General features: G+C 40.9%; 1 protein-coding gene across 14 annotated transcripts in view; it reads left to right on the top strand.

Annotated features, from left to right (window-relative positions):
* Window positions 1-17,445, top strand: part of PARD3 (par-3 family cell polarity regulator) — a 650,009-nt gene that overhangs the window by 58,464 nt on the left and 574,100 nt on the right. For 13 of the 14 annotated variants that reach the window (XR_012157609.1, XM_073334436.1, XM_073334432.1 and 10 more), the window contains exon 2: window positions 16,099-16,200. Coding sequence is in view for 12 of the 14 variants with exons in the window: in XM_073334436.1 (XP_073190537.1) it covers window positions 16,099-16,200 (102 nt within the window). In the remaining 2 variants the exon portion in view is untranslated. Of the gene's footprint in view, window positions 1-16,098; window positions 16,201-17,445 lie in introns of those variants that run through there. The other variant, XM_073334433.1, reaches the window with a different exon arrangement.

Raw genomic sequence — 17,445 nt, 5'->3', positions numbered from 1 at the left:
GGTGGACAAAACTAGAGAAGGTTCAGGTAGGGATCCTTTCCCCCACACCTAAGGCAGCCTTTTTTACTGTTGGCTTCCTCTTGGGTTGGGGTGCACACATGGGTGACCATATGGCACACGGCATTTGGACCCCCTGGAGTCAACTTACTAGACCTTGGAGCAGTCTGTCAAGCCTGCAGTGCCTTTCTCCCACTCATCCAGTCCAGACCTGTTCAGATAATGCTGGACAGTATGACAACAGTATTTTATATGAACAACAAGGGGAAATGAGGCAGTGGAACTGGTGCATCAAACATCATGTAACCTTATCAACAGCTTTCTTACCAGGGTGAAAAATTCCCTCGCGGATTGCCTCCGCAGACACTTTTCTGTGAATCACGAATGGGAGACTCATGATTCCATTCTCAACAATGTCTTTGCTCAATGGGGAATACTGGCATGGAACTTTTCACTTCAGGTCAGGCCGTGAGTTTGTCACGGAAGTCACTGCGTGATCTCCATGACTTTCTGCAGTGGCTGGTGCGCTTGGCCTGGGGGCCGCCAGAGCAGCTCAGGCAGCCCCTGTGCCTACTGCACTGGCCGCTACTGGGGCAGTCTCAGGCCACCGCCCCTCCCCTGCAGCAGCAGGAGTTGGTGGGAATCAGGGCTAGGGGTTGGGACGTGGGATGGGGGGAGGGCACTGTGTGGTGCTTACCTTGGGGGGGCTCCGCAGAAGCGGTGAGATCCCTCTGTTCCTAGGCGGAGGCGCGGCACAGCCAGTGGTCTCTGCAGGCTTTCCTTGCCCACAGGTGCCGCCCCCACAGCTCCCATTGGACGCGATTCCCGGCCAATGGGAGCTGCGGAGCTGGCGCTTGGGGCGGAGTCAGCACACATACCTGCCTGGCCATGCCTCTGCCTAGGAGCAGAGGGAGGGGGATGTTGCCACTTTTGGGGAGGCGCAGAGCCAGGTAGGAGCCTGCCAGCCCTGCCAACCCCCCTAGCACCATGGTCCAGGGCCATGTGCTGCCGCCCGCCCCCGTCACCCCCCAGCACCCATTTCCCCCCCCCCCCCCCCCCCGCACGCTGCCCTCTCCCTCCAAGGTTTAGTCATGGGTATGGGCTATCAGGTTTTTTTTTTTTTTTACTGCCTCTGACCTGTCCATGACTTTTACTAAAAATACCCGAGACTAAAACGTAGCTTTACTCATAGGTGAACAGCAAAGTTCCTTGTTACTGCTCCAGAGCAGCCCTAGTCAAAGACTCCTTGGGAGATGCCCTGCTGATGTTGTGGAAGGGTTACCTGGGGTATGTTTTCTTTCCAATTTCTTTGATACCACAGGTTTTGTGGAAGATATGCTGAGACAGAGTTCTAGTCATCCTCATCATGCCGAACTGGTCAAGACAGTTGTGGATCACAGTTCTGTTGAAGCTATTAGTGCGACACCCATGAACATCCACAGGCCTTCTAATACAACACCGGGGCAAGATCAGACACCACAATCTGGGGTCTGCAACTCAGTCTGATATTTGGGTGGGCATCAGAGATAGAAAGCTCATGTTCATAGAGTGTGCAATCTGTCCTTAACCAAAGTGGAAAATGTTCGACAAGAAGCTGTTACGCAGCTAAATAGAAGTGTTTCTCTGTGTGGGCTCATCAATGCAAGTTGTCTTTGGATTCCACTGGAATCCCTGATATCTTAGAGAAGCTCCTCACGCTTAAGTCCTTCGGGTCTTGCATTCAGTTCCCTGTGGGTGCATTTAGAAGCAGTCAGCGTTTTCCATCCTCCAGTGAATAACAGTATGATTTTCATGCACGCTATCACAAATAGATTTTGAAGGGGATTCTCAGATCCTGTCCATCAGTGATGGTGATCATACCTCAGTAATCCCTTAATTTTGTTCTATTATCTCTCACAAAGATGCCCTTTGAGCCATTAACCACATGCTCTATGACACATCTGTCCATGACGGAGGCCTTTCTGATAGCTAAACATTGGTCAGAAGAGTCAGTGAACTGGGAGTGGGCCCACCAGATACTACCGTCTATAAAGAAAATGTCTTGCTACACCCCCACCCCAGATTCAGACCCAAGGTAGTTTCCAAGTTTCATACAAGTCAGATCATCTACTTATCTGTATTCCCTCCCCCCTCTTCCAAATCACATCCATGAGAAATGGAGAGAAGAGTGCATTCTCTGGACATCCACAGGGCATTGGCCTTTTATCTTCAAAGGACGTTAGAAAGATACCCAAACTATTTGTTCCTGTAGTAGATCAATCAAGAGGCCAACCTATATTGGTGCAGAGTCTTTAGAAATGGATTTTAGATTGTATTACCCTTTGTTACTAGCTAGCTGGTCTCCGCGCCCCATCACTTCTGTGTTCATTCCACCAGGGGCAAGCTACTTTAGCTGCATCTCTGGGAGATGTACTCTTACTAAAGATATGTAGGGCAGCTACTTGGAGGTATTTGCATACATTTACAAGACATTATGCCCTTATACAGTCAGCAACAGTTGAACAGTGTGGACAGCACACTTTTTGACTAATGCTTATTAATCTCCCACATGTGAAATACACATATAGACCATCACTTGAAGAAGAAGTGGAGGTTACATACCTCTATGTGGAGGCTTTGAGATGTGTGGTCTCTGTCTGTATTTCACTGCCTGCCCTCTGTCCCCTCTGCTGCTGATTCGTTACAGGGAAACTAGAGAGGCATTTGTTCATACTGCCCTCTGTGCCCTCGGTTGGGAGCACAAGGAGTGCTACAGCACATGTGTGGGCCAGCGGACGGTGCCTGCAAGAAATTCTGGACTCAGATGCATGGTGTGCGTACGTATCCCATGTGTGGAATACAGATAGGGACAACACATCTCAAAGAACTTCTAGTTACAGGTAGGTAACCTCTGTTTTCCCTCATGAATCAGATACTGTATGCACTTTCCTTCCATGTGGTTCAGGCATGTGTCTTTACATAAGTAAGTTTCATCCTCCAGATGTTGAATTTGAAGATTCCAATACAGCAATAATAACAATGGAATAATTATAATGGGTAATGATATTTCATTATTTAGTAGTTTCTTAGTTTATAGTAGTTGCTGGAAGTGAAACACTGTATCTTCTGTAGTATCTACAGTAATATTTGCCATCTTTAATGTTCATAGTCTGTATCTGTCTTTCAAGAAGGTAATCACTGTTTTGTGTCAAATCCTATCGAATTAAATGACCTAATCCTATCCAGCCAAGGGGAACAGATCGATACTCATTCTGCTGCATGTTTCTGTGTTATCTGATACCATTGACCACCAAATGCAAATCCTGCCTCTGAGAAATCTCAGGGGTGAATAGAAACATTCTGAAGTGGCTCAGCTATTTCCTATCATGCTGAACTGGAGAGTCACTTCTAGGGCCCTCACTTTGAGTCTTCCAAATTCATTGTTCTCCCATGTGTTGTTCAACATTTAGATGATGTAATTGGAAGAGCTGGTGAGACAATATGGGCTGAATTTCCAGCAGTACACAGATGATACCCAGCTTCACATTTCCATTATACCAAATATAAAGAGCACTATCTTCCTGGATGAAGAACTAGTGAAATCTTGAACCCAGGCAAGACCATGATGATGGTAAGAAAGAGGAAAGTACTTTGAAGAACTTGCCTCCTCTTACCTTCCGGCCCTGCCGATCTCCCAAGTTAAGGGCATCTGCATTAGATTGTTTCTATGCACAAATGGGGTATGTTTTTGCCACAATAGCACTGAGGAATCCAAGAGCACTAAGACAGAAGACTTAGAACAATCGTCTAATTAATTTTATTCATGGCCACTTTATAACCATTTATTCTGGTTAACATTATCCTTTACCTTAAATAGGTCGTCTTTCTCCTTGATATTTTTATAGAGAGCAATCATATCCCCTTTGTCTTGTGTTATGCTAGGCCAATGGAGCCCAAGTTTTTATTCTCCACTTAGAAAACAGGCTCTCTGTTCCCCAACCATCCTATTAGCTATTCTCTGCACCTGTTCCAATTTGAGTTCTTCTCTCTTGAGCATGGGTGACCAGAATTATACTTAGTATTGCGGATACCTTGTATAAAGCCATGAATACTTGAGAGATTGCCTCTCTCTCCATGCGCATGACTTTCCATGGTAGATAGTTTTCACTGGAATAATGAAACTGCTGATAAGAATGGGGAAGCTTGTAAATGCAAGAGACAAAAGAGCTGAATCTAGACGTGGAACTCACTCCCACAAGAGAAGAGGATGGCTACAGATCTCATCACTTTCAATGCCAAACATATTTTTTTCCAACTTAGTTTCCTTCTATAAATTCTGCGCATGCACACCTATAAGTATATATTTGTTACTACGATAACTTCAGATACTATTGGTAATGGGACATGTGTCATGGATGGGATGGAATCTATTTTTCTGTGCAATTATTTGTAATGTTTATTACAGAAGTACAGAGAAATCTTTTCAGGTGACTTTCCTTTCAAGTACTTTTGTGGGGGGAGGAAGGAAGGAAATCATTCCTACCTTATTCAGGGTTTTAGTCCAGTTGGAGTTGTTAAGAAGGTTTGGCATGAGCAGTGAGCCAGCAGGAACTGACCACAGTGGAATTAATCCTTAGTAAAAACTGCCATCTTGTTTCTGTCTGGGAAGAATTGGGAAAATAAGGGGCTGTGTGTGTGTGTGTTTCTGTCTAGTTTTTTAGAGCAGAAATTACTGCACTAAATTTTTTTCTCAAGTGTTTGAAAAAAAACCTGTCACTTTCCTAAACAAAACATAACACAACCTTCCAAGATTTAAATTAAGATAATTTTAGTATTCATGGTAAGTACAATGTGTCAACCTTTTCCCCCAGCAAAGCTTCCTGCTTTACCCTTCATTACCAAATTTGTGGCCATGAAAAACGCATTACGGACTGTGAAATTTGGTCTCTTTCCCCACTCCACCCATGAAATCTGGTCTTGTGTACTTTTATCCTGTACTATATAGATTTAACGGGGAAAACCAATGTTTCTCAAATTGGGGGCCCTGACCCAAAAGGGAGTTTCGGGGGTGGGGAGGGTGTTACAGTATTGCAACTCTTACTTCTGCACTGCCTTCACAGCTGGGTTGCCGGAGAGTGGTGGCTCTTGGTAGCAGTACCGCAATCCCTCTACAATAACCTTGTGACCTCCCCCACAACATCTTTTTTGGCACAGGACCCGTACAGTTACAACACAGTGAAATTTTAGCCCTGGAGGGGGGGAGGGAAGGAATCTATCTAAGTTACGCAACTTCAGCTATGTGAATAACATAGCTGAAGTCAACGTAGTTAGACTTACCAGGGTGTCTTCACCACAGTGAGTTGACTGCTGCCGCTCCCCCATTGACTCCGCCTGCGCCTCTTGCCACAGTGGAGTACAGGAGTCGACAGGAGAGCGCTCGGGGATCGATATATCGCATCTAGACTAGATGCAATAATTGATCCCTGCTGGATCGATTGCTGCCCGCCAATCCGGCTGGTAGTGTAGACGTGCCCTTAGATTTTAAATAGCTGAAATAATGAAAGTTACAATTTTTAAAATTGTAAATTTTTAAAATTGGTGGCTTTCTCAGAGATGGTAATGGCATGTTCTGGGATGTTTGTATAGGTGGAAGGAGACCAGAAACGTTGTAAATAATGAAAGTTACAATTTTTAAAATTGTAAATTTTTAAAATTGGTGGCTTTCTCAGAGATGGTAATAGCATGTTCTGGGATGTTTGTATAGGTGGAAGGAGACCAGAAACGTTGTAACGTTTCAGGCTTTCTTAGATTCCTAGTTTGCTATGTGGCAGTAGCACTTCCTAGTGGTTTTAGATCGTTCTGTATAAAAAAAATCACATTGTTCCTCGTGGCTGAGATTTGTATGCTGTGAAAATAGTTGTTAATACTACTACTTAGTTTTTTCTATTTTTTGTCCTTAGAACTCAAAGTGCTTTGGGGTGCACCCCTGCCCTGAGCCCCCTGCTGCACCCTGCACCAATTCTGCACCGCGCCACACCCTGCACCCCTCTGGTACCCCAACCCCCTGCCCTGACCCTCCTCTTGCACCACAATCCCCTGCCCTGAGCCCCCCCTCTTACACCCCACGCCCCCTCCCGCACTCCACACTCCCTCCCACACCCCAACCCCCTGCTTCAGCCCTATATTCATGGCCCTGCATGCAATTTCCCCATCCAGATGTGGCCCTCAGGCCGAAAAGTTTGCCCAGCCCTGCCTTATCCACTCAACTGTACACCCCATAAAAAGGAATGGATGCAAATCCAAAGCTCCAAGTCAGACTGAGAGAACTCTGTACAATTTTGCATGAGGGATGGTCTGTACTTTTAGTTAATGCTGTTGGGTGGGAAATAAGAATGTATTCCGGTGTTGATCCCAAGTGAACAAGAGAAGAAGTTTAAGAAATCATTAATTGTGTGGACTCTGTCTTCTAAACAAGAGCGAGTAGGTTTATATTTATATATATATATATATATATATAAAAAATATTATATATTTGATAGTCTGTAAAAGTTAGACATCATGCCTTAATGCCCTTTACCAGCCAAAGTAAACTTAGCATTTTAAATTAGGACTCCTTGCTATTAAAATGAGATCCAGGAATAGCCAGTTAATTGACCATGACAGTCCATTCAATTCAGTGGATTATGTTAGGTTTTTAGGCACAGATCTAGTTCTGAAATGGGCTAATGATCAATTTATGTTGTTTAACATGAGAAAATGAATAAGCACTAATTTTGTAATGAGCATTGAAACTGTCAGTGTAAAGTGAGAAATTAAAAAGAAATTTATTGTTACTATTGAAAGTGGATATGGAGGGAAAATTACCTTTGCTTTCTGTTCCATAAATACCCTCTTCCCCTTCTGTGTTGGTTTTTAGAAATGTGACATAGCCCAGATATCCGAATTTCAACTTTGATGGCCTTTCATTATATGAAGTCATCACATATGAAAAGGGGTCAGATTCTTTGTCGAGAAAGAAAAGAAAATGCTCCACTGAGCGGAGCTTAGTATTAGTAATTTCTGCTATTCACTGGTGGTAGTGGGAAAAGTTATGTAGCCTCTGGTGTGTTAAAAAAAAAAAAAAAAAGTACACCTATCAGTGTAAAAATAAAAGTTGCTGATCTGGCAAGGTGCCAGAGTTTCTTTAGGAGTTTCTTCTAAAGCCATGGAACTCAACTTTTTTCATCCACAATCTACAAAAATGCCCAGAAATTTATCCCACAATCCACCATATCCCCAAATCCAAAGGAAAATTTTTCTACCATTTTGTGGGTTGCAGATTGTAAGAGATGAAGGGGGTGAGATTTGGCTGATGCCATTGGAGTGAAAGGGTCTCTCCCACCTCTTCGCTTTCCCCTGTGTTTGTGCAGTGCTCAGCTCCAACGGTTGAGAGGATTTGCTCCATAGGTCCTTGAAGCTCCCCACTTCCCTTGTTTTGGAGCCAAATGCTGAATGAGACCGGAAAGAGATGGAGTAAGGAGCAGTTCTAGGATTGGGAGGTCAGAGGGAGGGGTAGAATCAGTAGTAGGAAAAGGGGAAGTCAGCGAGCTGGACTTTCCTGCCCTGGAGCAGGACACTCACAGGGTCCAGGTGGCTCAGGGATTTTAGAGAGGTCACAGCTGCCAGCTCATGTATCAGGTCTCCTCACACCACCATGTGAGAATGGCTATTCTATGATGTGCGGGAGCACCTTGAACTCCCATTAAAGTTCCCTATCTTGTAGATTTAGGTCTTCAGAGAGCAGTTGAGCGTGCTTATATTGAAATAGCTATTTCTGCATGCTTATACAGGATACCGTACAATTTCTTTGCCTTTAAAACTTCCTGCAGCTGAAATATTTGTTGCACAGTGGGTCTTATTTGGAATTCCAGAAGAGATATGAAGTGAATTAAATGTGATTTGAATGATAATATTTGTGCTTGCTAGGTTATTGGGCTGTGGAACATATTTAGAATCCATCTTATATTAAAAGCTGTTTGCTGCTTTTCTTTGGCACCTGAAAGTTTTTTCTGAAAGTTCCCTGCCGTAGAACAGAGGTAGACATGGAAATGAATAAATGTATTGGCAAATTTTCAGATGTAATCCATTTTGTAAATTAACCATTTTCATTTCAGCCTGTTACCGTTCTCCAACGTTTGTGGTTTGTTTTGTGCTATGTTGTTGAACAGAGAGTTCTGGTACACACCCCAGGCTGATTATTTTGTGTTTTTAATGTATGTACGCTTTTGCCATAAAAGCTTTATCTATTGTGAAAATATTCAGGAAGAGTGCAGATAACAGCACCGTATGTAATGTACTCTTACGTTCCAGACAATTTTAAACACATACAAGAAAAATGTGCTTGCATTTACTATTCGAAGTATTGTAAAGGTAAAGCAATCATTAATAGAATTGGAAATTGGAAACCTCTAAAACATGCTAACTCTTTTTGAAGTTGTATATAAGAAACCCCCCAATAATTTCAGACAAGAATTACTTGATGTAAGGACATTTAATATTAAAAATGTCACACTTCTATAAGGGTGGTCTTGACAACACACACAAACTCTAATGGCTTTATTTGAATAAATGACATCTAATTTTGGGTGCCTCCAATTTTAGAAATTTTCAATCTGCTTTTTAGAAATTTTGAGGAGCTGCCATTGATTTCAGTTTGATAAATAGATGCTTCTTGCCTTGGAAAACCAGTCACCCACATTAAAGGTTACATTTGAAAGTTTGTTCCCAGTTGGTGTTGATCTGAAAGCATGGAGTCAATGTACCTACGTCTTAAAAGGATCTAGTTTAGTTTGTTTCCAGATAAATAAGCTAACAATTGTAGTGGCTGCTGATAGGGCTGCTGCCAGCTCTGAGATGGAGGAGTCAGTAGGCATGGGTTCCTTGGAATCTCTCTTAGCAGTGAGTGAGCAGTAATGCAAATGGTGCTCTCTGCTGGCCACTTCAGACGTTTTAACAACCAGGCATCATTTTGTTTTAGTTACACGAATATACTATGACATATACCTCTGGATGTATTGGAAGGAACAGTATGTTGATGTCATGACCAGATACTGCAGCAATGAGCATCATATGAAAAACTAATAAGTAGATTAATAAAGGGAAGACTGAGATTAGATTGTTTTTTAAAACTTGTGCGTGTTGTGAATGTCACAAAATAAAATGCTCTAAACAGGGAGGTCTTCACTCCTCACCAGATCAACCCCCCCCCCACCAGTGTAGATCAGGGCTTAGGAAACTTATTTCTGTTGTCCCAACACAGGTATCAATTTGTGAACTGAGAAGCTGCAATTGGCTTCCTCTTGAATAGGTTGAATTAAAATATGACAGAAAACAAACAGTTTTACAGTAACTTTCCTTCATGATTTAGAATCTCTTTTGTACTCTTTTGGAAAGGATAGACTTATGAAAACAGAGTACATAAAATATTTAGATCTAAAGGAGTAGGAAATCACCTTCTATGCCATTAACAGACATAATTTCCATTGCTTTTCCCTATATATTCTATCCTCTGCATATGGTTCTTCTTTCCATTATCTGGGAGAGTACAATCATAAAATAGTAAAAGGTTACTTACAGTGATGACTTTCTCAGTTTATCCTGAGTATGTCTTATTTTTCTATGTAATCGCTGTGGAATAAACAAAATGTAAACCACTTACTAGGTTTGTTGGACAATCTGTTCTTGGGTTCACTTTCTAGGTGAATGTTCACTTAACAGAATATGTATCTTCTTTAATTACAGAAAACTCTGAGGTGGAAAGTGAAGTGTTTACAAATGTCAAATTTAAGTAATTTTCAGAGCACAGCCAGGTAGAATATGTAAGTGGGTGGTGTACCCAGGAAATAGGAGGACTGACTTGCTTAGACTTGAGGAGTGTGATGCAATGATTACATGAATGTATTATTGCAGTGAATTTCAAGTTTAGCATTACCTATGCCCTTGAATTGAATGAAGTGAACTGGCCAGTTCTGCACATTGTTCGAACTATGCTAAAACCATACACATAGCTTTTACAAAATAATTGTGCCTTACTGATTTACCCTTCCCAAAAGAACTAAATTGTTCTAGAGCAGTGTAATTTAACCTCTTGCTGTAATAAAATGCAACTTGATAGCTATTGTGCTGAAAACTTAAAAAGTTCGTTGAACTCTGAGGTTAGCATCAACAAGTAAGTGAATATAATTGCCAAAATTCTAAAAATCCTAGTTCTGAGTAGCTAAGTAGGAATTTTAAAAGCTTAATTCTACTTCAAAAAGTGAAATTCAAACTGTCACCAAAATGTTATTGTCTTGAGTAGCCATCTGTGTAAAATTGTAATGGACTCTAAGTAGATATTGCTATAAAAATATTTTCCTGAGAATTTCTTAAACAATTTTCTCAATACCATTTTAAAATATATTTAGTTCTTGGCATTTGTCCATTTTAAAAAGTGGCATTTCGACTTAAGATTCCATGTATTTGCATCTTCGCTGTTTTTCAATTTTTTTTAAAAGGGAGTATTTGGTCTTCGTCTTACAGCAGGACAGCTTTGAATCATAATCTTTTATGGATGTATTTTTTTATACACAGCAAAAATTGTGACACAGCCTGATAGACACACATCAGATGTGTGTCTAAGTTCAGAATAGGGCACCCTGAGAATTTTTATTGCAGAATTTAGAGTTTAGTCTAGTGCAGGGTTTCTCAAACTTCATTGCACTGCGACCCCCGTCTGACAAACAAAATTACTACACGACCCCGGGAAGGGGGACCAAAGCCCAAGCCGCACCATCCTGGCCTGGGGGGGGAAAGCCCAAGCCCAAGCACTGCTCCCCTGAGGGGCACCAAAGCTTGAGGGCTTCAGCCCTGGGCAGTGGGGCTCAGACTTTGGCTTTAGCCCCAAACCCCAGCAAGTCTAATGCCAGCCCCGGTGGCCCCATTAAAATGGGATCATGACCCACAGTTTGAGAACCACTTGTCTGGTGTCTTTTGAAGGTAGTAAATACTATGGATGGGCTCAAGCCACATAATGTATAGCCTAGTTTTGAATATTTTCAAAGCTGAGGTTTTTGGACAAGTTGTTTGTTTGTTCTGCTGTATAGTATAGTTAGAAACCATTGCCAAAGTTTGGACTCAGTTCTGGGTCTGGATTTCAGTTACTCACAAAGTTCAGTGGTGGTAGAATCTTGTGTTTTCATTTGGCCGTATCTATTTCTAGAAACTAAAGTCTTTTCCATTGCTCAAAAGGCATGTAGATAAACACTGTAAAATGTGGAGTAATCACAGGGAGCAAAGGGGACTCGAGAAATGACACTCTCAACATGGTATAGAGGAAACTTAAATGAAAAGGTTTATTATTGTTTCATATTTACTTAGCAGGTCTTGTCTGTGTAGGCTCTTGCCAAACTCGTTTTAGGTATTTCTTGTCTAGTCTTGCTGACCTACTATTTTGTGTTAGTGGCTTGTCAAACCGGAAGAGCCACAACAGATGCAGCTCAGGTTTTGTAGAGTAAACTGTAAAATATATGTGGTGCATGAAATTAAGTTTTTTCTTTGACATTTCTCACAGAAGAGAAAAGCACCTTTTAAAAAACGAAATACTTGCTAATTGGTGGAAGAATGCAGCTTGTATCTAAACTATGTTTTTACTGTAGATTGGGCATATGATGTAGCATAAGGGCAGCAATTGTGTTTCTGAAGTTGTCCTTCCATTATTGATCCTGTAATTTTGTGTGTTTGCTACGTTGCCCTTTTATTAACATTGAATGGAGTGGAACTTTGGCGTGCACACTGTCTGAAAACAGGATAAAGATCCAGAAATACCAGAGTTCGGCTTAATGTTGACTGTCCTTGTGGATTTAGCCACCCTTGTATCTGTACCCTATCTATAATAGCCCCATTTTACAGACAGGAAACAGAGGCTAGGGAGGTTAAGCTATTTAGCCTAGAACAGTTAGGGTTCAGATGATGGGGTTGAAGAGGCAGGTTGGTTCTTGTTTCCTGTAAACTAGTTCTTTCTCATTTCCAGATGGTGATAAAGTTGGGCTTATATCTCAAATCCTAGTTAAGTCTTTGAGCTGGGGTAATGAGTCACTGTAATAAGTGACTTGTTTTGAAGTGTAAACCTTATTGTAGTCTGTCAATTCTGTCAAGTCTTAAAAACCCAGCTGTATGTATTTGATCATTTGACAGTGTTTGTTTCAGATACCAGAGGTAGAGGTGCTTTACATAATGGGGTGTGAGATGAAAAACTAAGTCTTCCCTACTATTCACTGGTTTGAAAGTTGAGTGTACAATGGCATGTTTTCTTTGGACTATGTTCTAGAGCTTTCCATGAGGACCGTTGGGACAATGTGTATAAACTGATAGCTTTGCCTTATCTTTTTATAAACAGTGAAACATTAAATGCTCAAATTAAACAAAAGCATACATGATTACCCTCTTTGGTATAATCACTTCCGGGTGTATATGCCCCAGAAGGTCCAATAACAACTTGGAATGTTTTTTCGTAAAGTAATTTCAGAGAAGAATTTAAAACAAACTTGAGCTCTCCTGTTTACTGTAGAATTTTCGATATATAGACGAATTACATAGGAATGAAGTGTTTTCGTCTTCTTTCACAAACAAAAGGCAAAGTAGGTCACATAGAAACTCTCACTCACACTCAGACTCACACACAAATCTTGTCTAAAATCTGTCCATTAAGTTTTATATGTGTACACAGTTTTAGCTAAATCTTGGTGCACTTGGCTGATATTAAAAGCTTTCCTGATTTGGGTCTACTCAGTAGCTAAAATGTAGGTTGTATATGGAAACAGCCCCATAACTTGGTATTGCCTTGCCAAAGGGGGGGTTGAGCTAGGGAGGAGAGAACGCTGCCTTTTGTAATGTTTCTCTAAACAGAAAGTGTTAAGTTCATTTTTGCAAGTGTAAAAATTGTGTTTCTGGTACGTTTATGATGTTATCTGAAACTGCTGATATTTTCTAATTAAACAGCTATAAAAATGATGCCAGTATTGTCTTAAGCCCTGTACCTCACCGTAGCCATGTAGTATCTTGAGCTAGTACTTGTAGAAAACTTTTTGTATAAATGATGATGTCACTAGGGCAATTACAATAAGGGGAAACTGTGTGTTAAGTAAATTAGGGCTTGTTTAAACTGGCACTTTACAGCGCTGCAACTTTCTCGCTCAGGGGGTGTGAAAAAACAGCCCCTGAGTGCCGCAAGTTTTAGTGCTGTAAAGTGCCAGTGTAGACAGTGCACCAGCACTGGGAGCTACGCCCCTTGTGGAGTGGGTTTTTTTTTTTTTTTTTTTTTTTGAGTGCATGGGGAGCTTGGCGGGCGGCAGGGAAGAACCCTGCGGGCCACTTGTTTGAGACTCCTTGCATAAATGAGAAGAGTAAAAATCTCTAGGCAACTTAATCCCTCCCAAATCATTAAAGCATATAAACTCAGAACTGGTTTTCCATTGATTTCCAGTGATACTAAAGCCAGTGTGTGTATGAGAAGATGCCTAAAATGAACAGGGCAGTTTCACAGGGGTGTCATTTGACTAAACCAGTCACTTAAAACAAAAATCGACAGGAAAAAGAAACATTACTTTTCCCTCTGACTTTCATTACGTATGATTGCTCTGCTTTCCATGCAGTTTCTCCCAAGGTTTAACAATAGCAATGAATTTATGGGAATTGAGGGCTATGACCTCCCTTTCCATCCTAAGTCCTAAGATCCTTAAAAAGAAAAGGAGGACTTGTGGCACCTTAGAGACTAACCAATTTATTTGAGCATAAGCTTTTGTGAGCTACAGCTCACTTCATCGGATTCTTAGGCATTCACATGAGAGATGCTGCATGGAAGGCAAAACTAACATAGTTAGAGAGCCAAGGAAGTATAGATCTTTTAAATGTAGGTTATATCTGTTCAAAGTACCCCTTTCCCTATGGCAGTGGCAGCAGCGGTATGAAACCAAGGCCGATGCACGTTGTGTTTGTGCTGCTGTAAACAGGGTTGCCATGGGGTGTAAAATACTACTAGGCATGAGGGCAGCCTAGATTGTGTTACTAATAAAGTTCTTTATAGGCTTTTGGGGTGGCAAAGGAAGGGACAGGAGGTGTAGACAAAGAAAGGGAAAGTGAGGTAGGGCAATGGAGACCTAGAGGACAAAGAAGGATGGAAATCAATACGTAGCAGCAAAGGAAAAGAGAAGTGGAGGTGTAACCGGGAGGGTGGGGGCTGTTTTCCAGTAAAAGCATTTGCTTCATAGCATTTTTTTCTACTATGTAAGAAAAAACTCCCCTCAAATATTTTGGCACCACACCATGTTAAAACATATACTGGTGGGGATGGCATTCCTGTCTCCCCAACTCCAGTCCTTCACCTACAAAAATGAGAAGAAAGCCCTTCTTCCAAGAGCTCTGCCTCCCACACATCAGTGATTTTTCCTTTGTACCTTTCTCCCTGTTGGTAGCATGTAGCTTTGAGTTTGAAAAACTGGTAACTTGAACTCCAGTAGTTTACGTTGCCTACAAGATATTAAAAGTTAAAGTGAGAGTTAATGGTAATTCATAATTTTAATTATTCAGAAATCCAAATGGGAAATTGAGATAATGTGACTGAGGATAAGTCCTTTTGAAACGCCAGATGCTCCAGCAATTAACTTGAAAATCAGCCTCTGTTTAAAAAATTCCACAGTATCCCTGATCTCAGTCAGTCAGAAACTGTGTAATACATGCTCTTGATGTCAGATCCATGCACAACAGATTTGTGACCCACTGCCTAGGAATGTTATCGCTGTTTGTTCCTTTGTTCAGCACCAACAGTGCCCTTGGTGTGGCCAAGATACAACCAAGAGACAGCCCCAACCTCGAAGACCTTACAATCTGATTAAGCCAGATGCAGAGCAGACGTTATGACTGGGAAACCCAGAGCTATTAAAACTTTTTGAGAGGTTTTGGTGAAAACATATGCTTTGTTTCCTTCATTTAAGTGGTGGGTGAACCAGAGGAATTTCGAGATGTGTTCATAAAATATTTAGTCCATTCCTATTATAAGGCATGCAGGCCACGATTTTCAAGCTTTCGGTGGCCCATCTTCAGACCCCTTTTAAGTGTTTCATGTTTAAAAGATGGGTGGTCAGTACTTTCTGAAAATCAGGCCTCTTTAAGGTGTAATAGATTGGGTCCCCCAAAATTGTGGCACCCAAACTCATTACTCAGTTTTGAAAACTCTGGCCACCATATGAAATTTATTGAATTTGTCCTAATGTTAGACATTGAACAACACCTCAGAGTGTTGTCATTGTGGCATGGGTGGGCTAGCTAAGATGCAAAGAAGAGATACATATTATGTCATGTCCAGCCTTCTGTGGCCATAATAGGACTTTTCACTATAAAAATGATCTCTCTTGGAAATAACAAATGTAGTAACCCAGGCTCAATACAGTAGATATCTGTAGGGAAATGGGCATGTACCTCTATTGATGCAGTACCATTCTACTGATTGTGCTTGTATGGTACAAGGGTGGGGGAAGTTGTAGAATCCTATATCCCCATTTGTTGGTAAATTATGGTATCCTTCCTTCCAAATACAGAATGTATACAATATCTGAGACATACATGTCTTGTATTGCAATAATATGTGAAAGAGCATTGTTGGAGATTGATGTGATGTTTCTGAAATGTTTTTTGATTAACCTTGTACTGGTGTATAGAGAGAGTTTCTGTTTATAGGGACCTGTTGTCCGAAGTGCTTTGACTATTTCAGTCTGAGGAGACATTTTTGAAAATTTTCTGTCACCTAAAAAAACCACCCTAAGACAGGGAAGTACTATCATGCCCCTTCCCACACTGGTGGTGTAAGGTGCTCAGATACTACAGTAATTGAGACCATAGAAATACTGATGCTATCAGAAAGAAGAATCTTTCACTTTACATAATTCACTTGTGTTAGAGGGTGAAAGGTTTTATGTACAGGACTTGAATCTGAATGGAAACTTCACCATTAACTTCAGTAAGTATAGGACTGGGCAAATTGACTGTTAGGGAAATATCTTTTTACCAATATATACTTGAAATATCTGATGGATCTTTTTTCTTTGCATACAGGATCCAAACTATTGGATACAAGTACATCGTCTGGAGCATGGGGATGGAGGAATCCTAGACCTTGATGACACTCTTTGTGACGTAGCTGACGACAAAGATAGAGTGAGTACAGACTGTTATTAAACATGCTCAGGGTTCATTGCCCATGAACACACCGTGTTTCATATTTCTAGCGTGAACACTGAAGATGAGGTAGGAGAAAGAAGAGAAAGGATGGAGAAGGTGAGAGTCAAACAACGTGAAAGTAATTTTCCTGAGTTTTCTAATATTGGCGCTTTCACAAACATGCTAAGTACATAAGTGAAATTGAGCTGGAAATGTAATATAAAATATTTGATTTAAATTAAGATGCTTTCATTATGCAATTTAAATAAAATTGGAATATGAAAGTGAGGATGAGAAGAGAGAGGAAATCCCTAAAAAACATATACAAGATTTTCCAGAATGTGTCTTAAATTTAGTATCTTAACTCCATGTTTAGGCACCTAAGTAAGTAGCCTAATTTTGGGCACTGAGCACCCCTGATTTCATTTTCAGAAGTCATTGATTTTATTGGGAGCTGCTGGGTACTCAGCGCTTGTGAAAATATTAGTCTGCTTATGTACATTCAGACTTTTGGTACCTATTTTTGAGAATTTCAGGCATGTAACACATATTTGTTTTGTTTGTAGTCAGCTAGGCTATGTTTCACTTTAATACTGTCTTAAGTAATATAGTCAGATTGGATAAAATAGGCAACACTGACATTAATAAGCTGGGGAAGTTTTATGTAATGTACTAAATATTGGCATTTCACTGCCAAGCTGTGCTTCTAGCAATTCTTACTGAAAATGTAATTCCACTGCACTGGAGCAACTGAGGACTGTGATTGAGCCTTCAGTCTAGAGGTATGATTCTCAGGGCCCTGCTCCTTTCACCACATGACACAGAATTGCCTTTGTGAGTAGCAACAGGCAATCTGAAAACCTTCTTGAAAATTACTCAAATGTAGAAATAGATACTGTCCTTAATATTTTGCTTGAGACTGAGTTTAATTGACTGGGTTATTTTAACAGCTGTACTAAGAGTTTAAAAATCGGGGAATCATGAGGTATGGACTCCTCAGTGTCTGAAATGCTAAGGTTACTCAAGTTCTATAAAGTAACAACATACAGTGTCTAGTTTTTAGAAATCTCCTCTATAAAAATAGTGCCCAGCTAAGAGATCATGACAAGTGGAGACCACGTAACATTACCATTTCATCCTAAAGCACTTCCTACTACCGCTTTGCTTAAAGGCCTCAGGTAGGACGACTATTATCGTCAACACTGGTTTTCTGTTAAACTTACTTGAGTCATGTACTCTTTA

The sequence above is a fragment of the Lepidochelys kempii genome, chromosome 2 (genome assembly GCF_965140265.1).
Source record: "Lepidochelys kempii isolate rLepKem1 chromosome 2, rLepKem1.hap2, whole genome shotgun sequence".
In the NCBI taxonomy this organism is placed as follows: Eukaryota; Metazoa; Chordata; order Testudines; family Cheloniidae; genus Lepidochelys; species Lepidochelys kempii.
The sequence above is the reverse complement of the archived record's forward strand: the minus strand, read 5'-3'. Positions and strand labels throughout refer to the sequence as shown.